The sequence below is a fragment of the Clavelina lepadiformis genome, chromosome 2, assembly GCF_947623445.1.
Source record: "Clavelina lepadiformis chromosome 2, kaClaLepa1.1, whole genome shotgun sequence".
Taxonomy (NCBI): domain Eukaryota; kingdom Metazoa; phylum Chordata; class Ascidiacea; order Aplousobranchia; family Clavelinidae; genus Clavelina; species Clavelina lepadiformis.
Genome location: NC_135241.1, coordinates 1,102,844 through 1,125,223, shown reverse-complemented (window position 1 = coordinate 1,125,223; position 22,380 = coordinate 1,102,844). Strand labels below are relative to the sequence as shown.

The following is a 22,380-nucleotide window of genomic DNA, read 5'->3' as shown; positions in this document are numbered from 1 at the left end:
TAATCAAATAAACACAATCTAACAATGTAGCGATGGTGGAAAATAAAAAGTTCTTTGAATAAATAAGGCTCATTCTGGAAAGATCCCATAAAGAGCGAAATAATCTTTCTCGAACTTACCTGTTTGCTTCTGGCTGGTTTGAATCAAAATTACTCTAACATGTGCAAGTGTGATCAAAAAAAATTCAAGAATTTCGAAACCTACTCGTATCAGATGAACAGAGATCACACGAAAAATGCTGATTTTTTTGTTTTATTTTTTCTTGGAAACCCTAAAGTTTTCGCCAAAGTCAAAACACAATAAATAAAATGCTCACTCATGGTGAGTCAGCACCAGTATAAATCATTCGATTATGACGTTAATAAATAAACAATCGATACGACGGGAAAAGGTCAATATAAAAAGGCGACTTTGCACGGTTTCTGTCCCTCCAGCAAGATCAGTCATGCGTAAAATGACAAGTAAATTTTACCAAAACTTAATTATATGATTTCTAATGTAAGGCGAAAACAAAGCACAAGGGTGCGGGAAAGTGTCCAGTTGAAGTAAGTCGGGAAATTTAGTTTTCAATTTGTTTCGCAAATGCTGCAAAAATAAGAGTATGATGACGTGGCAGTTGTTAATTGGTTTAAAATAAGAAATTTAAAAGTAAACGTCACAGTTGATTTAAACTCGATTGAAAAAATCTAACCTCATGTTTCTTCAACAGAAATCTGCTGCATGGACCTTTCATGTTGCTCAGACAACGACTCTTGAGGGGATGTGGGGAACAACGGCCCTGGTTTTAAGAAAAGTTTTGAATTATAAGATGTCGACGCATCATCAAATGTGATACGTTTTAGAAATGATTTCTACTTTATACTTCCTAAACTTCTGAGCCAAATTATTTAAACGATCCCAACCTGTTGTTGCTGGGGTGTCCATTGGGAATGTGGTTTTATGCATTCTTCCTCACCCGTCCCCTTTACAACGAGCACAAACGTTTATTGGATTAAGATACCATGATATTGTGTTTGGCGTTTTATATTGGAATATATTGCCGAAAATATCGTGATAATTTTGCTTTTATTTTGCTTTGGGTTAATATATTTTGCTCCTACTGGCGTTGAAGAGAGATTTAGTTCACCATCAAGAGCGCATAAAAATGAAGCCGATTCTGTTAATCCAACTTACATTTAAATGATTGAAAGTTCTTTCTATCCAGGAGCAGACGCGAGAGAATTCCGCCACCACAACACCTTCGCTCCCGTATTCAGCATAAACTTGATTCTTTTTGTCTTCGTTGAGCCACAAAGTTTCAATTTGAGTTTCATCGACATCCTGAAAATTTGATTTTTATTTCTTTAAATTTAAGCTCATTTTAATCGCTAAATTTCAACATTTTTGATGGCTAAATGTTTAGCAATTTTATCTAGAAGTTGATTCTCATATTACAGATAAGTTGAAAGTTTTCACCTTTATAACACCTTGATTCACTTTATCTGGACTTAGGTTGATGAAGATGCAAGCTAGATTGTCCAGCCATCTGTTCCTGATGTGTTGAGGTCTGTGCTCACAGGACCACAGATTCCCGCCATGGACTTGGCAGACGAGCAGGAGGAATGAAATCATCAACAAACTCTTCATCTTTTTTTTCAAATAATTTCCAGGATTGTTTGGACACTTTCCAAGATGCTGTTTGTGTTTGTGGTGAAACCTGTCTTCTCCAAACGCTTTATATATACCAAACCTGCCGGCATTACTCTTTTGTTTGTTCGCATTGTTGCGAGAATATCTTTTCGGATGAAAAATATCTTCGGTTTCGTAGTAACAGAATCTGATCGACAAAATAACAAAACAAAAATCTAAAAACTTTCTATTTTATGATCCCGGAAATTTCCCGAAGGGGGGTGTTTGAAAAGTAAAATTTGAGCTCATAATTTTTCTTAAATCGTCTACGGAAGTGAAAGTGATAATAAGATGTTGATCTAAAGAAGGAAATATTTCATCAGACTTTTTTCGAACCGGATTACAACTGCGGATATGGGATTAAACCCTATAGTTAGCATCATAAACGTCATAAAAGGCTTTAATAGTTAAATATTAATTAACTTCGGTAGCGGTTGTCTCTTATCGGATTTGTTTGTCAAGAAATTGATTTAAAGAATCTACAATATTTGTTATTCTTTAATCTGGCACGATGTTAAAATAGAAATCAAGCAAAGAAGATTTCCCGTTTCCCCAGATCGAATTTCTTATCTTCTGTTCCCGCAAAATCCGAAACCGAAGTCTATTGTGACGCGAAATATTTTTAAATTCGTTTGAAAATTTTGAAAAAATTTCTGGTGTAGATACGACATTAATTGTCTTCCCGGATAGTAAAACCGGAAAACAAATGAAAAGCGAGTGATGACGTCATATCCGCTTTACTAGATAACTTTTTCGGTTTATACGTCACAAGATAAACAGCTTCTTTCGTTTCCAAGGTTTTCGACGAATGAAAATTTTGACATGATCCTTTAAAAATCTGAATAGGAATTCTAGCAAAGCCTCAAAAATTCAAAGCGGATTAACTTATTAGGACAAAATTTATGCATTGTTAACATCGAACCTAGCTATTATGATGAATAACTTAAACTAAAATAGATTTTATTGATCATGTTTTTTCACGACGTTGACGGCAAACACATTTCCGGCTGAAGTCAATCAACGGATAAAGAAAGATGAAAGAGTGCAAGTTATAAGTTAGGTTCTTCCCCGGTTTTGATGTGATCTTGCCATTCATAAAAATGATCTTAAACAAAGACTTCGAAAAGACTTCAGTACTTTTTACTTGATCTCTTGCGCCACCACGCGGTTTGCATTTGTTGCTCCAGTAAACCTAACCTTCGTTCGGAGGCATTATGTCACCGAACAACCCGATTATCTGCAGAGATTAAACATCAATTGAACTTAAATTACGATTTTTAAAGTTTCTTCAGAAGGAAACCAACCTTTTTTATTTTGAACATCCAGCCTATTTTGTTGCTGACTCTTAATCCAATAACTTTAAAAAAAGAACAGAAAACTATTTACCATCTCAAATTCATCAATAAATGTTTTTCTTCATACTTCTTGCTGCTCAATTTTGGTGAAGTTTGTAGTTATTTGCTTATAAGAAATTATAAAGCGAGCTCGTTAGATGGCAGAATGGAGTCTATTTACAAACAGTCTTTCGATTTTCCAAAACGTTATTCCTTGTAATTTGGAGAGATAACCACACAGTTTAAAATCTTCACATTATGGGCAAATAATCATAAAAAGATGTAGGGTTAAGGGGTCGCGCGTAAATTGAATCAGGAACGTCTTTGGCAAAATATATCAATAATTTATCTGCACAACTTGATCTCATTCCGTGAATATATTCACACATTAATAACGTCCCACTTCAATTGTATACGTCACAACTTGAGTTTTCTCCATCAAGAAGCACGAAGCTTTACTTAAGCGCTAAAAACGATAATGAATTATAATTGATAAGTGGAATTGATTTTTCATCATTTTTGAGATTGTAAATTTCTTGTCATGATCCTAATCAAGCTAACACCGGAAAACGCGTGAGGATGTGAAACCCAGTGGGAGTAACATGATATCCGCTACGAAGTAGGCTTGACCACATTGACCATAAACTAAACCAGCGGCGGTATTGTATGATGTGGAGGTTATTGAGTGTTAATATTGATCCACTGATAATTTGTTTTTGACGAAATCAGCTTCTTTTGGTCTTTTTCTTTTCGCTTCGTTTCAACTTTGACCTTTTTTCCCAACTGGCTTCAACATTACGTTCGGTCCTCAACATAAAATAATGCTGTCAGTGATTTATTGCAGGTCGACATTCGAAAGTACCTTAAGTGGGGGGATGGACATAGTGACGTAATAGTAGAATTTATAAAACGGAGAAAGAAAATATTGTTGGTATTCTTAATGTGCAATTTCAGATAAATTAAGAGTCAGCCACTTTTTGTTGTTGTAACTGCTAATTGTTCAACACTTAATTGAGCTCCGTTTGTAGCCAAGTCATCTTTGTAGCCTGGGGTGGAAAATATCACCGCGTCTAAAGATTCATCGCTAAGACTCTGAATTCACTTCACAAGTTTTCGAACTTCACGACAAATAAACTTTGCGGTTGAGCGCAACGCTCATTTCATAACCACCTATGCAACGTCATCATCCACCACACAGAAATTATTGACGTCATAAATTTTGCGAAACGTTTTTTAATCGCATGATAATAACGTTATAAAATAATTTCAAACAATATCACAGTTAAATAATGACGTAATAAGCTTGCCCCGTGACAAATATTGCAACCAAGAAATCTGACCTAGAAGAGAATGGGTTGCTATGGCAATATCGGAAATCGTCGCTAACCCTATTTGGCGGGAAAGAAATATAATTTCTTTGCGAGCTGCTAAAAGTGTAAGACCTACTGAATACTTAGCCGAATGTGACGTAATAAAAAGCCTCCTTTGCAGAAAATACGAGCGGTAGCTTCTGCATTGCTATTGTGTCTGACGGAACAATGGGATAAACAAACGTCATGTGGAATTGTCTGATATAGTCAGGTAGTTGATGTCGTTAAGTCAAACAAAAAACCTTAAATGGGTCTTTTTTGTAATGATAGATAAACTGAAAATTAAAAGTAAACACTCGCACGTTTTCAGAGCATCAGTGAAGAAATATTAAGCTGTGGTAGGATATTGTACAAACATGGCTGTCTTTGTTACATGTTTCAACAACTTGAATCCAAGAGCGCTCTCTCTTAGCTATTGTGTGAACTGAACCCTTTGCTGCACCAGATTTCGATTACAGCTACATTTTATTTCGAAGCAGTAGGAAACAACCTTGGTCTCGTGGGATAACGAAGCGTTCTTATTACAGTAGAGGGGAAAGTCATGTTGTTCAACATGTTTGTAGTCGTGTAGTGGTGAGGGAAAACGTTATTCGCTCTCGCCCTTGAAATGATGAGGTATCGAGTCGAATGACAGCATATGAGCTTACAGGAAAATTACAGCAACTCAGTGACACTTTATTTCTTTTTATGTTTTCTTTTGGTGATTACGTGATGGGAGGTAGCAGCACATAGTAGCGGCCGAGAGTGATTTCAAATTCTAGTTAACACGGCTTGGCGTACGTTGATCGAGAGGTATTGGTAAAAGCTGCCATGTAAGTGACTAGAAAGCAAAGAAATCCATGTTTTTAACAAAAATCTAGTGAATGGAATGAGTCGGCATCGGTGCCAAATTTTATCGAGTTAACGATCAAGAAAAAGATTTTTCCCAGTTTTATTTAGGTCTGGCAACTTCCCCTGGCCTTGGATCAATATGAATAGAAATAATCCTTATAAAATATTCAGTTCATCTTAAAATTTCTTTTTAAAATCATTTTCGTTATGCACTCCATATACTTTTTATTGTCATACTTTGGTATGAATATTTGGTTGCTTTAAACGCCAACACAAAAAACAACTTATGTCGAAAATGGCAAAATAATTTGTGTTTTTTGTGATTGCGTTTGCAGATAATCGAGACACAATTGAACGCAGATCAAAGCCCGACCCCAAGGGGCGCAATATGGAGAAATGTTGGGAAATTTCCCAGCAGCATTTTCCTATCTCGCATAAATATTTCATAGATACAAGATCTTATTTGAAGTTGCAGCGATTTCCGTTCAAACGAGCTTGCATTGTAGGTATGAGACACTGTGACGTTCAAGGTTATTCGTTTGGTTTATAGAAGCTACCCTTATTTGAATTCATTTGATTCGTGTGTGCAGATGCTCGGATCACTATATGTGGGCAACGTTGTAGGTTATTTATTGTCTTTAGGTTCTTTTACCTTATACCTGCTTATGCAAGTCAAGTTATTTGCGAAAGAGACCTTTCTTTCAATCTGTACATCCACCGGAAGTTTGAATATAGCTTCTAGCGCAAACATCAAAAGTTGTTGCGTTTACAAAACACAAGCAATTGGTCAACGCAGACAGACAAACTCTTGTCGTTCGCTGCACTTTTCCACTCAGAATATTTTATATTTTATATTTTATATTCACTCACTTAGAATATTTTAATTGAAAGTGGAACCAAAGAAAGATGACGCAGGCAAAGAAAATTTTAAAATCTTTTACAAATTTATTTTGAAGGAAACCATTTTTAACGTGGTTAAAGGAACTTAGAAGAAAGATTATTTGGGCGTTGCGAGTTTTTGTTTTTAAAGAGATGAAAAACAGCCAAGGAATGACAAATATAACGCACCTTCTAAATTATTAATGGGGCAGCAATCAAGTCGTAGCTTTGAAACAATTTCCTTTGCAGTTAGCAACGTATTGTTTTGTTGGGCGCTGAAGATATTTAAGAATAAGCAATAAATTTTCTACTGAATAAAACCTTGTGGTGGAAACACAGAGCGGTGGATTTGTTTTCACACTGATCGCTATGGCGATGATAAGGGGAAGAGCTCTAGGGAGGTTGAATGAGGGTGAAAATAACAAGAAAGATGAATACAGTGTTCCCACAATAGCGGACACATCGAGCAAGGTACTATCAATGCAGTTCACAAGCAGTCTTAATAGATTGTTATTTGCCTTGTAATACCGATCATGAAACTTCTCTATTCATTTGAAATGCATAAAACTTCGTGGAAATATTGTCATTTTTCTATCCAGTGATCTCACACAAATTGTCTTAAACTAATTATTGCTTTTTTGCTTTTTTCTTTCATTAGACCCGGCCACTTGCAAGGCTGAAGCAGCAAAGAAGATTGACGATCAGTTATTCCAAAACTCCGGAGAAGGTTCTAGTCCCGATCGACGATCCTGATCCATATTACAAGGACAAAAAGGTTTGAAGATTTCATGCGTGGTATCGTCTTTGCATATAGATCTAATTGAAAGCATTTGTAAATGGCGACAGGACCTTGCATAATTGATGAATGTTTCACGTCCAACCACTTGACATTTTCAAGCATTGTACGACCGACTAAATTAGTCACTGCTTGTTTTCAAGAGAAAAGATTTTATCCCGGGACGTCGAACTCTTCCGATGCGAATTCGTCATAACACACTCAAAAGTTATAAATCCCAAACAAGCCTGAAAGTTTTCTACTATTTTCAATTAGGAATTGATGACTAAGACAAAAGCGTTATTACGTAGACATAACGATTGATGACTCAATACCAGTGCAAGATTTCAGTCCAGAGTATGCGCTCAGGCTTGTAGGATATATAAGGAGTGTGGGATGTAATTGCATATTGCTTGACGATAATAGCTGTGGTAAATTGAGGTCATGTTGTAATTCAACAACAGCATGTCTGTCTGGGTGGCGCGTTCACCAGAAGAACCGTTCAACTCAATTTGCATGAAAATCTTTGAAAACTGAATGAATAGGTTTGAGGCGTAAGTGACTTAATTGTGATTTGTAGCCACATGAAGCTTTTCAGCGTCTAATGCTGGAACGACCATGCTTGTCAATTGACGCATTACAAGTATTCAATTTCTTGCCATCTTTCAATCTCCGCTGGGCATCATCTTTTTCTGCTGAAACTTCTTGACAATTATTTATTTCTTACAATGTTCAATTTGTCTGACTTTTGGGGGTTTTACGATTAAAACGGAAAATTTAAATATCAATCTTATCAAAATATGTTGGCTTTTTACGTAGATTTATTATCAAGTTGTAAGTTGTTCGTAATGGTAGCATCTATATACGTCGGACTGGTGAAAGCTCGAGCTATACACGTACGCTACAATGTGTTAAGTTTGCAGATCGTAAGATGGCATAGTCTGGCTTATGGGGTTTATGTAGGCCTAGTCACACCCTGGAGTTATTTGGGGCTATCGCAAATCATAGGCTACCCTAGTTTTATTTTGAGCATACACCGCACACCCTGGATGCGTTACAGCCCTGCTGTATACTGGGAGTGAAAAGCAACTTCGTCACAAAACAACATTATTAAAGAATTTTCATGTTTTAGGAAAAAAATATTTAAAACTTAAGACGTTGCTCCTTAATTGTTATTCACTCTAAATTCCGAGGAATCTTTTAAAATTATAAAGGTCACTCAAAGTATCATAAGCGACATGGTGGTGTTTTATTGGCTTTTTTGGTAGACCTTCCTTGTTTTGAACCGAGACCGCGTCATTTATCGCTTCAGCGAGGAAAAGTCGCTCTTTCTCTTCGGACGAAGTAGCAAAGTTCGGAAGACATTTGTCAACATTCTCATCAACAAATATCCTTTGTTCGAGGAATTTATTTACCTGAAGCTAACTATTGTAACCAATGACATACGTTTGTCGATTATTCCGTCGCAATACGCATTGTTATGTAAGATTAAGATTTTCCAAAGATATTTTGCTTAACCTGACTTTGTGACGTCGTTGTCACGTGGTTCAACAGACTTGTGATTTTTACAATCTTGGTCAATTGCGTCATAATGGTGATGAATGGGAACCAGAAGGAAGAGTGGGCGGAGAAAGTGGAGTGAGTAGTAGCGAAGATCCGTTTTCGTCATCAAGGTTTCGATTCTCTAACACTTGTTACTTAAAGGAACGTCTTCACCTTCGTCTACACTTTTGAGGCGTTGGTTAAGATCGTGGGTCGCGGCTTCGTCCTACACGACTTCAGCTACCTCAGGGATGCCTGGAATTGCTTGGATTTTCTCGTCATAATTGCAGCGTATGTATTTCCTTATGATGTAAATAATGGCTTTGGGCAAATGCTTGGTTTAAAGTTCTTTACCAAAACAAAATTATATCGCAAACGTCATAATCACTTCTAGTTATGGTCTCATCATTCTTGGGGAGTTAGCAACAGCGACAATTAGCGGATTAACATTTCTTCGTGCAATCCGAGTCCTTCGAATATTCAAGACGGTGTCAGCGATACCAGGTATCCAACATCGTTGTACGCTGCGCATGAAGGTTCATGTCTGACCGCAGCCACAGTTAAACGAAAGTGATTTTCAGCATGAAACGGACTTTTGAGATGAATTCTATAAAATTATTTTCTCTCTATTTTCACAAGGCCTCCGCATGATTGTTTCTGCTCTCGTCGCTTCCACGAAAGCGCTCAGAGACGCGATGCTTCTCAGTCTCCTCGGCTTCTCCATGTTTTCCCTGGTTGGAATCCAGCTCTTCCGTGGGACTCTTCAGCAAAAATGTGTTCTGCTTCCACCTCATCTGCTGCTGCCTCTTAACTGCGCGTGAGTAAGAACTTAGTTTGTGTAAAATTGCCGCTATAGCCTTCTGTTGAGCTCTTGAATTTTCTGCAGAAATTCCAACAATGCTTCTAACAATTTCAGTGTGACGTCATTGAAAGAATGTACGACGTTGAGGAACCTCTCCGACGACATCTTGCGGGATTTCGGGAGCAGGAGTTTGTTAGAAGTGGAACATTTTATTTCAAGATCTGCGGATCTCTCCGACTCGTGAGAGCTGATAACTTTTAAAAGCATTTAAAAAAATTGTGTGACGTCATACATTGTCATATCGCTCTTCATAGTAATCCAACGGCTTTAACTAACCCATTAATCTTTAATAATAGTATCTGCTATATTGCCGTGCTACCTGGAATTATTTTTTCACCGGTTGCTAGCTAATTCCAGTATTAGGTAATTCCAGTCTTGATTTATGCGGCACGGTTTTGCTGATTATAAAAAGCTGAATGCTTGTGTCAATTTCCTGAAGCTCTCCTCTGCAAAGATTCAAGCGATAATAGAAAAATTTTCACTTTCGAATTCTGTTCATGTGTTTATTTTTGTTGTTGAAGCATCTTGTGTTTGATGTTCATAGATTGATGAGCACAGCAAGCCATGAATCTCTAAGATTTCCCAGCACATCAACTTCTATGATGTCATCAAATAACCTAAACGCTTCTTACATCATAAATGAGGTCAAACCATTGGTTTCTGTAAATGTCTCTCTCGATTCCAGCGATTACGAATTTAGCTGGAATAAATGGATTGAGGACGAAGATCATTTCATCAAAGACGGGCCCAATACGTATCAGCTTTGCGGGAATCAGAGCAGCGCGTTGTTAGTAAATTTACTTTTGCATTCATCGGTCATAATCATTCTTATTTATGTTTGTCTCGTCATTTTATAATTAATTTTCAGACACTGCCCTACGTACGCAACTTGTCTCAGAGTAGGGGATAACCCGAATTTCGGCTACACGAGTTTCGACAATTTTCATTTCGCTTTTCTCTCCGTGTTCCGGCTTTCACTGCAGGATAATTGGGAGGAGCTTTATCTGCAAACTCTACAAGCAAATGGTGAGTTGGCTGGCTGCGATCTTTAAAGTGGAAGATCTTACTCCTGCTCCATACCCAGGTGGCTTGGCGTGGTTTTTCTTCTTTGCTATGATCTTCCTCGGGACATATTACCTCATCAACCTCAACCTCGCCGTTGTGGCTTTCTCTTATGAGGAGCAGAGAAAAAGCGTCGCAAACTCTTTGGAAGAGGAGAAGAGAGAGCTTTTGCAGGAGAAGGTAAGTCCAACATCTGTGAGAACTTGAAGAAATATTTGAAGGTAATCTCATTGCAACAGAGTTGTAAGTCGGGCCAGGCTTTTCCGGCCGGGTTCGGGCCTATGTTGGAAAAAAAGTTCGGGCTCGATTTTATACTCCCACTCAGCCATATAATAATTTCAGTTTCTTTACACGAATGTGCACGCGCGCAAAGTGCTAAAGACAGAAAAGCGCAAAGAAAATGATAACAGTCAAAGATTGGCATTAAAAATGATTTTGATTTATTGAGTAAATGAGTTTCGGATCGAAAACCCGGGCTTCAAATAAATATTCGGGTTCGGGTTAACAATATGAGTCCCGTTTACAACTCTGCATTATAAAGACGCGTTAGACCTTGCTCCAAAACAGAAGAGGTTTCTAAGTAAATCCTTTTACATTGCGCCTTTTTACTCTTGCAGGAAATCTTAACGAAGCGTCGGAACGCGACAAACGTCTCGTCCATACAACACCAAACGATAAATTTAAGGAAAACAAAGACGATGTTTAAGAGAGACTGGTGTTGGTGTTACCGCTTTAAAAATATTTTCTTATTGTGAGTAGAAAATCTTGGTCACTAATCAACATTTCTTACATGGCACGATAATTGTTTTAAAAAAATCATCATTTCTATACATTTTAGATGGACGTGTTGTGTAGGAAATAGTTCCTTGTGCAGGATCAGGGAAAAACTTCGCACATTCTTCATGAAACCGACCGCTGAAATGCTTACAGTGGTTTTGGTCATTTTGAATACAGTTGTCATGGCAATGGAGCAGTGGCCCAAGGATAGAAGCCTAGATATTTTTCTCGGTTCTTCAAATAGGGTAAGCCCAAAAGATAAACAATAAAGTTTTTCGTTGGGTTCAAAGCTAAGACTTGGCAAATCGTATTGAAACTTATTCTTTTCAGTGTGACCGTTTCACGCCCCTGTTTCTCGCTCTGATTAATATTTCATGAACACTCGGCAAACTAATAAGCTACCGTTATTTGAACACGTCCGCCATGTAACAAGCTTGCGCTTGGATCTGTTTATCTTGAAAAGATTAATCTTTCAACTTCCAATTGCATTAAACAAACCCTATTTGTTTAGGTGTTTACGGCGCTTTTCGCCGTTGAAATGTTCTTGAAAATGTTCGCCCTGTCTCCGTATCATTACTTTAAAAAAACTTGGAACATTTTTGACTTTGTTGTTGTCACTCTGAGTCTGCTTGAGATCGCAATTGCCGACAAACTCCCCAATGGACTCTCGGTGCTCAGAACCTTCAGGCTCATACGTCTGGTAAGCATAGACATCTTATAAACACCAAAACTATCGGGGCAACTACAGCTGACTTGAATAAACGATTGACGTTTTTTGGTTGAAGGTTCGAATTTTGAAACTGGCCAAGTCGTGGCCAACGCTGAGCAAGTTGATGGGAATGATCGCGGATTCGCTGAGCAAGGTCGGATATCTGACCCTGGTTCTACTCATCGTTCTCGTCATATTTGCCCTGGCCGGGATGCAGACAGTTGGGAGCGAATTTTACAAAGATAAAGTGAAGGTGAACGTTTGATTTTTGGGCGAATTTTTTTTTCTGTCAAGGTTATCGTTAGCTAACAAGAAACTAGTGTCAAACAATAATCTCAAATAGAAATGTATAATGTTGTGTAAATCCTTTTTAAATTGTTTTGCTCTGGGGATAATTGTTAATTCGATGATTGAGTCTTCTAAAACCGGAAGAATTTCAAAGCGAAGATTTGAGTTCATAGAATTTTCACACAATGAGTCCCTGCAGGTCAGTTGTAGAGGCAGGTTGCGTGTCAACATGACGTTTTTGGTTCCCTGCGTTTTCATTTTTTATATTGTCGCGAGTAAGGACAGGGTCGGGTTTTCAATTAATTATTAATCGACGTTTCACCAAAACTGTAACTACTCAAATTTACATGAGCCCAGGAACATTGCATGGTGCACATATCCCTAAGAACATCAGGTTAGGAGGCTTTAAATACTTCATTCAGACATAAACGAACTACAGTCGGTAAAGTTAGCGGTAGGTTAATTTTGCATGTAAATATGTGGAGTTATCACAAGACAAGACAATGATCAAAAAATAACAGAAGTACATCTTAGTGTTCGTATCTGCTAACAAATTCAATGTAAAAGTTAGTACAGATCAGGTGAATAGAAATTGTTGCCACACAACACCAACAAACGTTTCAGGCAAAACTTGTCATAAGCTGGTACTTACAGGCTTCGTTTTTCTGGTCATGTCGCTCCAGTGTTCGTCTCATCATCGCTACTTGACTCGTTGCCGACGTCTAGCGGTATGTATTTTCTCTGATAACCGTCTTTAAATCGAACTTGTTTGGTCGTCTTTACATCATCAACGTCATCTTCTTCATCCTCAGTTGAAGTTGCAGAAGAGTCTGAGATGCCGCTGGAGTCGAAGAGATCCTGAGCGAGTTCGTTATAGATCTCCTCATCCTGTTCCCTCGACCCTGCTCCACTTCTTCTTGGCTTTCGTCTCTCGTTGCCTTGCTTCAACAAGCACGAGACACAGATCCTGCAAATAACCAATCATTCATCACAAAATAATCCGGTTTCCAAACTTCAAGCAACTCCCGGTTTGAAACCTGTGCAGATCTTCAAAGCATTCCACGCAGTACTGTGCCCTGCACCCGAACCTCAGACAACGAGTGAACAATTTAGAATCTGCGGCTCCGCCCGCAAGTTTGCAGATGTCACACCTATGCTTGGTCTTACCCGTCAGATGACGAGCTACCCAGCCAACTACCTGCATTAATAAGAAAAAGGATGAATATAATTTCGAAGAAAGTATGTGCGCGTTTATACAACTGGGATTTAATTTAAGTATTCGGCAGAACAAAAGCACGATCGACAATCTAAAAATGACGTCTGGTGCTGTTTAATAAATTTTCTTCATTAAAGAAGTTAAGATATCTAAATGTTTAAAGATGCTGTATATTTACCCCTCTTTTGTTTGCCAATCTCGTCACAAGACTCGTCCGATCTTGTTCTTTGGTCTGTTGCACGCTTAAGCACGCCCTTTGGAGGGCGCTGGAGGCAGGACTACCTCCTGTTGACACACCTCGATCACCCAAAATCCTCGTTCGAAGGTAAAGAATTCGAATTCTTTCGCGTTTCGGATAAAAACGTGCCATGATTCGACGCCGTGTTCGAAGAACGTATGCTTCTATTATGCAGAGAATGTAGAGAAAAAGGTAGAGAGAGAGAATCACGATGTAGAGGTTGTAATCAGGGCCACGAGGTATTGGCAAGCACTTATCGATGGCGAAGTTGTATCCTTCACTGCTGGCAATTCTTTCCAGCGCTGAGGCGATAGACCTGACAAAGGGAGCAGCCTGACGTCATCTTACTTGCAAGAAGCCTACGTCATAAGCCACATGGTAGGGTAGAATGCACTCACCTGTAGATCACAGTGACAAATCCAACTCCGCTAACAGTGAGGGAGATCAACTGGGATGCAAGTTCGCTTCCTCTATCGCCCAACCCAACCGCTTCAGCTGTTTCTTTTGCAGCTTTTTTGACAATAGACTCAGCGAGACTGCGCGCTTGCTTGCGAAGGGATAGTGACGTCGTCATCGAATGAAGCATTGTGTAGAATCCGTAGTCGATGGCGATGACGGCCAAAGTGTAGAAAAAATTAATCGAGAGAAATATTGCTCCTTTGGCGAACTTTTTCACTTCTGCGCGCGACATCCATATGCTGTGACATGTTACATACAGTTGTGAATACGGCTAGCATACCGCACATGCGTTCTATGATTGCGTACTTGCTTGGTCTGATGTATTTGGAATTTTCTCTTGCTCTTAGGGGAAGCACCGTCACTTTTCCTTGCTTTTTACGTCGATTATCAAGTTTGACGAAATCTTCAGTAATGTAGAAGTTGTCAAATTCATTCGCTGTTAGGTACTTCTCTCTAAAGATGATTTAAACCAATTTTAGCCACGATTCAGCTGTTACTTTTCAGAATATGGCATCAACCTCTACCTGTACTTCATAGCTTTCAGAATAACAAAAAGAGTAGAAAAGCCCATGGCAAATCGAACCCATTCAAATACATTTGTGACCCCGCCAATTTTTTCTTCCACTTCTCGCATGATGTCTTTACTTATCTCGTGAGCAGATTTCGATGCGTTCACATCGTACTTAAGCTCGTGAACGAACGAAATATTGAATGCAAACTCTGCCTAACATGCAAAAAAAATTGAATTACGTGACGTCGGTTTGGCGCAATAAAGGCAAAGTGTTTACCTTGATATCCGCAATGGCGTCTTTCACGGGCTCAGTAATAAGTCTCTTTGCTTGTTTTGCTACGAAGTTTGGAATAATGCATAGGAAAGCACCGAGTTTAGCGTTACAGATACTGCCCATGTTAAGCATAAAGTTGTTCAGGCTTTTAATAACATCGGTCACAGATTTCAGTTTCTCGGAAAATTTTCGATACCTTTCTTCCGCTTCCTGTTCCAAAAATCTAAAATAAATTAATTACTATACAACGTAAGTGCTTCCATTAATTGATTTATCACACCATTAAAAGGTGACTTGGCAAACAATTTTGTAATATTTAGGAAAATCAATATCTTTCCTCCACAGCCTCAATGATCGCGTCTATCGTGTCTTCCATTGTTGATAAAATTGCGTTCTTCCCATCATGCACCAGCGGCCGCAGACCCTGCGTGACATTGAAGCCCAGTTCGTCTCCACATGTGAGAGATGTCGACATCTGGCGGTAGTTGTACGCGATGTTAGCCGATGGTCCCGTTATTACCAACATCAAGGAAAATGCCATGATGATACTTCTGCAAGAATGCACAGAAATCCGTGAAACGCTTAAAGTAAAACAGTCAGGCTGCGAGTAGGAATCCAGTGTAGAAAAGAAACTTGCTGAAATTTTATTTAACGCCTTTCCACCACGTACCTTCCTTTTCCTGTGGAAAATGTAGGCAAGAGCAAAGCCACAATACAACGAACTGGCTTCAAGAAAGCCATGCCGAGAGAAATAAAGAATCCAAAAAATCCCGTCCACATAGCAGCGGTGGATGGTTTCCACATGCTATGGTAGGTTAGCAGCAAATAAAATGCTTGTGTTATGACTATTCCCGTTAAAAATCGGGTAAAGAAAACAGCAAGATTTTTGTCACTTTCTTTGCCCTCTTCAAGTTCGCCTTTCACATCAAGATCTTGTTGCCCCCAAGAACGCTTTTGCAAAATAAATCGTCTGTTTAACAAATCAAGGGCATCAAGAACACAAACGTTAAAGCATAAATAGGCCTACCTACAGTAGCCTATATAGCTAGCAAGACTGATATGTAGTGGGTGGACCCGTTACTTATAGGACTCGACGTTTTTTTCTAGCACATTGCCGTCTTACTTTTTAATGTCTTTGTCGCTCTCAGATGACCAGGTTGAACCTGAACTACTAGATAGTGCAGACTCCAATTCTTCATCTTTGCTGCTGTTCCTGCTACCAAACAATCTTCCCATAAGATCGGACACAAAAACTTTGATTGAACCTAGCACACCGAGAGCATTGGAAGCCCGGTCATGACCAGCTAAAAGAGTTGAACGCGCACTTGATCCAAACATTCTTTGAATAATTTCAGCTTAATCGAAAACTTTCTTTCAACTCGAATAAGAAGTATTTTGCTTTTTAAGCATTTAGTCTGTGACGTAATAAAGATCTTTTGCCAGTTGCAGACAATCGCATAAACATCTCACAAAAAACACCTTAGAGTTGGCATGGTCTTTGAAACGTTAAGTTAGATTTTTAAACAAGTGTCTGTGTCTAATACCTGTGAAATGCAAGATAGGTAAATTCACAGCACTGCTGAAGTTACAAGCGTTGTTAACAAATACGCACCTTGTACCAAAAAGCAATAAACTACTGTAACTACTGAATAAATCCTTAACATGCCAGAGCTATCTCATTGTAGCCTATTCTATTGTCTCTGTTAAAACTGAAAAAAATTCTAATGTACTTTAACTGCAGGCTATGTTTTAATGTAAATTACTAACAGGGCATTCCTCTTCGCTGGCATATGAACGATTTCTGGCACGCTTTTTTTTCGTGGTTTTCCGTATTCAGTGTGGAGAATGGATTCAAAGCATGTGGAGCTGTATGCATTCTGTACGAGATGATTCACCGGCAATGGTTCCTATGTGCGTCTTTGTGTTCCTCGGTGTTGTTTTCGTCGGAAACTTAGTTGTAAGTTTTAACCAGATTTTACTCTGTTTTTTTTTTAAATAAATTTGATGCAGTTTATTGCAAAAATACCACTTATGTAGGTAGAAGGCTAGCCTATAAGCCCATCTACATTGCAATTCTTGTGTTATGCATATCAACATAACTTTACAAAGAACTTTAACCGCATTAATATTATGCTATTTTGTTGAATAGATTTTTTATTATAAAACAGGTGCTAAATCTGTTTCTGGCGCTGCTCTTGAACTCCTTCAGCAGCGATGCTCTAAACAGCGGTGGTGGAAAGTCAAAAAGCGCTAAAAAAGTTTTGAAGTCTTTGCGGAGTGCTGGACGGAAGGTCGGACTTATTAGGAATTTGATGGCAGGCAAAGGAGTCCGTTATCTCTGCGCTTCTAGGCTAAGCTAACACAGCATGTTTGTTCAAGGTTATTGGAAAAAAGCGCAAGATTGCTCCTTACGCTGAAGAAACAAAAAATGAGGCTAAAGTGGAAAAAATCGACAAAAAAGCTGTCAGCACTTTGGGGAAAATTGACGATAGTAAAGACGGTGTAAGCAAACAAAGTGTTTTCTAAGTACATTTCGCTTAGTTTAACACTGACCTTTACAATGATAGACTAATTGTATTTATTCCGTTCAGTTACCAGTAGGCCTACTTGAAAGAAGCGAATTGTTTTGCACCACCAACCGACACCATTCGCTATCTTCACTTAACCACATTGCACCCATTGAAAAAGAAAGAGAATCGAATGAAACGGTATTCCCTGTGACGATATTGTCGGAAGTGTCTGACGAAAATAAACTGAAAGATGAAACATCAAACATCTCCAACGGGGTTCTCATCTCGGTACACAATCATTCTAAAACTGAAGCAAATGGATGCAACAACGTTAGTCAAGTTAACAATAGGCTTGCCATAGTTGCTTTGTTCATATCAACCTACCGGTGGAGTCGTGACGTGTTACAGTTGGCTTATGATAAAACTACTTTTAATTTTACTTTTTTAGAATTCTGTAAACACGCCCAAACATGATATGATATCTACGGTAAGCCACACACTGCTCAATTAAATGAGTCAACACTAACCGGTTGTCGCAGCCAGTAAAATTTTATCTTGTGATTTTTTGTTTCTTTTTTAAAGCGCGCCACAATGTCTGGCAGCGATTCCTCTGTTTCGATTCGATTGAATCAAGTTGTCAATCAACTCCCGGTCAGAAACGGGTCTTCTAGTATGCCGGAAATCTCTTTTCAGCTTTCCGCGGATGAGGAAGGCGGCAATTTATTGACGTCCACCAGAGGAAAGAAATCAAACAAGGCAGAGCAGGAGAAAGAGGGATTAAGCGCTTGCATGAACAAAGTGGTCAGACATGATGTTTTCGAGTCCTTCCTCATATTCATCATTCTGCTGAGCAGTGTGAGCTTGGTGCGCAACTTCTTTATAATCATCATGAAATTAATCACTTATTGCATGAAAATCAACCTAATAAAAACTAGTTTTTCGCTTGAAATCTCTAGGTTTTTGAAGATGTCCACTTAGCCTCCCGGCCAAAACTGAAGATCGTTTTGAGCATTCTCGACCGAGTTTTCACTGCAATTTTTTTCGTGGAAATGATCATGAAATGGATAGGGTTCGGTCTGAAGAAATACTTCACCAATGGCTGGTGCCTGCTGGACTTTGCAATTGTTGTGGTCAGTTTTTTGTTGTTGTGGTTTTCTGTTTGCTTGTCTCTTGCTGCGTGTTTGTCGTGGTTAGCGTTTTGTACACGAGGCATCATCAGCATGTTTTTTTTATAGTGAATTAGTTGTTATAGAGTAGATTAAAAAGGTAGCTATAAGATGGAGATTTGTTGTAGGAAGCCATCGCGACTTTTCTGAATTAACTAAAATAGAACTAACAAGTTTAAACTCGTCCTAACCTTTCTTTACAGGTCTCTCTAATCTCTTTGGCTTTAGAGATCATTGCTACCCAGAACAATGCAAGCTCCACCGATCTTTCTTCGCTCCGAGTTCTCAGAAGTCTGCGCGCTTTTCGTCCATTGAGGGCGATGTCACGGTTTCGTGGGATAAAGGTTGAGTAGGAAGAATCTCTTCTCTTGCAACGAGATCGGGTTACTACCAATGTGGTTCTTCAGGTTGTAACGGATGCGCTGTTCCGGTCGATTCCCTCCATCTTCAACGTGTTCATGATCTGTCTCGTATTCTGGCTCATCTTCGCCATCATGGGAGTGAATTTCTTCGCCGGGAAGATGGCTTCTTGCAGATGGAAGGAGAGCGGAGAAAAAGTTTGGGCCAGGCAGGATTACGAAAAGTAACGCCCATTAAGTCATTAGCACGCTTCTTTCTGGTTCAATGTTCAAGTTAAAAAGGAAACTTGCAGCGAAAATCAGTATAAGCAATACTGACGTCATTTTCAGCCATGTAGGTTTGGAAAATCATTATCCCCGCCCTCCCATTGACGTCACCAATCGCAGTAGCTGCTTGCAGTTGGCCAACCTTACCGGTGGGAAAGTGATTTGGAAGAATCTTCACATAAATTTTGACAACGTGGCAATCTCGTACGTGGCCCTTCTCCAGGTAGTCATGACGACATTTCCTTTCTTTTCGCGACTGGCACTGATGACTTTGTCTTTGTTACAGGTGGCCACCTTCAAAGGGTGGATGCCCATCATGTACGCTGCGGTTGATGCTCCTGGCGAAGTCAATCAGCAACCAATCAGAGACAACAACGTGGCGTATTACGCGTTCTTTGTCGCTTTTATAATATTCGGCGCTTTTTTCACCTTAAACCTGTTCATATCGGTTGTGATTGACAACTTCAATCAACAAAAGAAGAAATTTGAACTCTCGGAAAGGTCACTCTTCATAACAGAGGTTGGTACGCGTTGACCGCCTGGATCCCATTTGCACATACAAGGCCTCACTGGCATGCATGCAACTGTAGTAGCTTAACTTTTTCTGGAATTGAGAATAATAGTGATTTTGATATCTCTAGTCTCAGCAAAAAGCATACGATGCGATAAAGAACATGAAAACAAAGCTTCCCCGGAAGTTGAATCGTTGTCCGCAGGCGGCTTGGCGGGAACGTCTTTACTTGGTCGTTACAGGAGACAAGTTTGAGCTGGTGGTGCTAGTGGTCACTCTTCTCAATCTGGTTGGAATGGCGGTCGAACACAATGATATGACTGAAGGTACGACATCTACTTGACCACCAGCTCTTCTGCTAGTGGAAATTTTAGTTTATTTTTAACCTCATTATTCCTGGGATTTTTGAGCTCATATTCCGTGATAGTTTGTTTCCGAGACCGATCTATAGGCGCACATATCTACTTAAGTGTTAACTCGCTTCTTCAGTGGAGGAAAAGACGCTTAAGATTATCAACTACGCCTTCGTTGGTGTCTTCTCGGTGGAAATAGCCTTGCGCATGACAGCGATGGGAAAGTTCTACTTCTACAGTCCTTGGAACATCTTTGACTTTTTCCTCATTCTGACGTCACTCTTAAGTAAGCGCCGCTCGTCTGTTATCGGACCAACCCCGCGGTTCAAATTTGTTCAAACTTCGCTGTTATTTGTTTCAGTCAACGTCATTTCTTCCGTCATAATCGCTGCCCATGCCGGATCGGGCGATCCCATTTCCACGTCGCCATGGTTACCCATGCTGCGAATGATTCGAGTCGTGAGAATTTTGAGAGTCGCGCGAGTGGCGAGCGGGGTTCGAACCTTGCTTTTCGCGCTCATGCTCTCGATTCCCGCCCTTTTCAATATCGGCAGCTTGCTCTTTCTTTTTATGTTCATCTACGCCATATTTGGAATGTCGCAGTTCGGACATGTCGAGAAAAGCGGCGCGATAAACGAAATTCTTAATTTTGAAACTTTCCCCAGTACCATGTTGCTGCTCTTTCAGGTTTGAAGTAGGAATATATTTCCACTACCTACCACATATTCATGGTTTTAGTGTGAAGTGTTTACGTCAAAATGGGTACGTTAATTACGTAAAAATGCGCTTTACAGATGTCAACGTCAGCGGGTTGGGATGGCTTCATGGAGCCAACCTTGTATGTCGAAGAACCCGATTGCTCATCCGGTCTAGATGGGTCACCACGAACCTGCATGAGCACAACATTTCTTGGATACTTTTACTTCATAAGGTATTTTGTGAGGAGATATTTTTCTTCATAATTGACTTCCAAAGGCATATTAACTCTGTTATACCTGAAGTTACCTTCTCCTTACCTTCGTCATCATAACCAACATGTACATCGCTGTCATTCTCGAAAACTTCGACGTCGCCACAAAAGACCACGAGAAGGCGTTAACCGCCGATGATTTCGAACATTTCTTCGACATGTGGCAGAGATTTGACAAGAAGGGTAGAGGAAAGGTATAGGCCCTTCATGATAAGATTTCTATGGTGTATAAAACTCGTTTGATGGAAATCAAGAGAAGCCTCGTTCCTTTCAGTCTCGCGCATCTGCGCTTATTTGCAGCTTTCGTTGGAACAACTCAGTGATTTGCTTCACGTTGTGGACCGGCCGCTTAGGATGAAGCAGCCCAACAAGATGCACATCGCCAACATGCGGATACCAATGTGCAAAGGACATAAACTCTTTATTGTTGATGTCGCTGCTGCGCTAATCAAGAATATACTAGGTGACCAGACCCAACGTTAAATGCCACAACTACAGAAGTTGTGACTACTTAGCCAATTGTTGCGTCATAAGTTCTATTATTAAGTCACACCACATTAGCACAAATCCTTTGTTACATTCCCAGGCACGGAAGGATTTTCTGAGGAGATGGAAAAAGAACTTAAATCTTATTACCAACGCCACGCCAACAAGTCCTTGAGGGCAGACGACGGATTAAGAGTCACTGACACCTACTCTTTCACCATGGCCAGAGACGGAAACGAAAATGCGGTGTGCAAAGCCAGCGAAAGTGACTCTTCGGAGAGCTTGCGAAGCTCGTGCCAGGCGGAAGATTTTCAAGAGGTTGAAAAAGTTCATGTCGTTGAACTTGAGGTTAACCTCCCGTCCAAAACCAGCAGTTTCCTTCACACGGAGGATGATGTGGAAGAGGAGGATGGGAAAAAAAGATGCGGATCTGATCGGATAAAAACTAAGGGAACGTCAACGGGAGGGAACGGAGCAACTCACGCAAGTCGGAAGCAAAATTGTCACTCTCTCATCCAACAAGAAATCGCCGAGAGGAGAAAAGTCTTCTTCTCAAACAAAGACTTTGAGCGGCGTTTAACTTTAAGTACATCCTATCAGCACCAGTTGCTATCCTCTACTAAGTCACGAAATCTCGACAAGGAAGAATTAAAAGCGACCTCGGAGACTGACCGTAAAATGACTATCAACGACCCGCCCAAAACATGCGCAATTTCTCAAGAACATTTTCCCAAATCCGGTGCACGAGTCTCAACAGACGACTCGACGATAGTGGCTGTAAATAATGTTTTACGAAATACGCCAGATGGCGATAACCGGAAGCATAGAATTTCAGACCTCAAGCGATAATTTACGACATTACTATTTTCTGCTATTTACGACATTACTATTTTATTAGTAACCTCAAAAGTGCTTTATTCTACGTTTCTCTAATTTGATTAAGTTATTAAAGCAAGAAAAACT

At 39.6% G+C, this 22,380-nt stretch overlaps 4 protein-coding genes across 5 annotated transcripts; 2 read left to right on the top strand and 2 right to left on the bottom strand.

Annotated features, from left to right (window-relative positions):
* Positions 1–389: 389 nt before the first annotated feature.
* LOC143446676 (uncharacterized) lies at positions 390–12,764 on the bottom strand. The gene is made up of 8 exons (XM_076946429.1): positions 12,750–12,764; positions 3,055–3,129; positions 2,806–2,905; positions 1,456–1,816; positions 1,174–1,320; positions 903–962; positions 692–778; positions 390–585 (listed from the first exon to the last, which is right to left on the bottom strand). Exons 3-8 carry the CDS (start codon positions 2,841–2,843, stop codon positions 469–471), a joined length of 810 nt encoding a protein of 269 aa, XP_076802544.1. The 5' UTR covers positions 2,844–2,905; positions 3,055–3,129; positions 12,750–12,764; the 3' UTR covers positions 390–468.
* On the top strand, positions 6,304–8,389 carry LOC143446677 (sodium channel protein type 4 subunit alpha-like). Its single transcript, XM_076946430.1, has 3 exons — positions 6,304–6,553; positions 6,741–6,857; positions 8,126–8,389. Exons 1-3 carry the CDS (start codon positions 6,452–6,454, stop codon positions 8,372–8,374), a joined length of 468 nt encoding a protein of 155 aa, XP_076802545.1. The 5' UTR covers positions 6,304–6,451; the 3' UTR covers positions 8,375–8,389.
* Positions 8,403–22,373, top strand: LOC143446673 (sodium channel protein type 4 subunit alpha B-like). Its single transcript, XM_076946425.1, is given in 31 exon segments — positions 8,403–8,495; positions 8,562–8,690; positions 8,794–8,903; positions 9,039–9,216; positions 9,316–9,441; positions 9,806–10,048; positions 10,130–10,287; positions 10,346–10,503; positions 10,941–11,074; positions 11,162–11,345; positions 11,612–11,800; positions 11,886–12,062; positions 16,565–16,606; positions 16,609–16,752; positions 16,964–17,086; positions 17,175–17,297; positions 17,387–17,635; positions 17,754–17,792; positions 17,888–18,169; positions 18,262–18,435; positions 18,675–18,815; positions 18,879–19,054; positions 19,161–19,320; positions 19,384–19,617; positions 19,739–19,934; positions 20,098–20,247; positions 20,323–20,648; positions 20,756–20,892; positions 20,963–21,125; positions 21,232–21,394; positions 21,518–22,373. Coding segments are annotated over 31 exon segments (5,604 nt in total). The 5' UTR covers positions 8,403–8,448; the 3' UTR covers positions 22,267–22,373.
* On the bottom strand, positions 12,349–16,141 carry LOC143446674 (DC-STAMP domain-containing protein 2-like). Of its 2 annotated transcripts, none has more exons than XM_076946426.1 (10): positions 15,919–16,141; positions 15,466–15,765; positions 15,135–15,346; positions 14,799–15,007; positions 14,535–14,734; positions 14,317–14,463; positions 13,950–14,249; positions 13,492–13,867; positions 13,135–13,295; positions 12,349–13,064 (listed from the first exon to the last, which is right to left on the bottom strand). In XM_076946426.1, the coding sequence occupies exons 1-10, from the start codon at positions 16,131–16,133 to the stop codon at positions 12,767–12,769; spliced, it is 2,418 nt and encodes an 805-aa protein (XP_076802541.1). In that variant the 5' UTR covers positions 16,134–16,141; the 3' UTR covers positions 12,349–12,766. The 2 variants fall into 2 exon arrangements, with proteins under 2 accessions (XP_076802541.1, XP_076802542.1); XM_076946427.1 differs by having other exon boundaries at positions 15,466–15,746; positions 15,919–16,060.
* Positions 22,374–22,380: the final 7 nt, after the last annotated feature.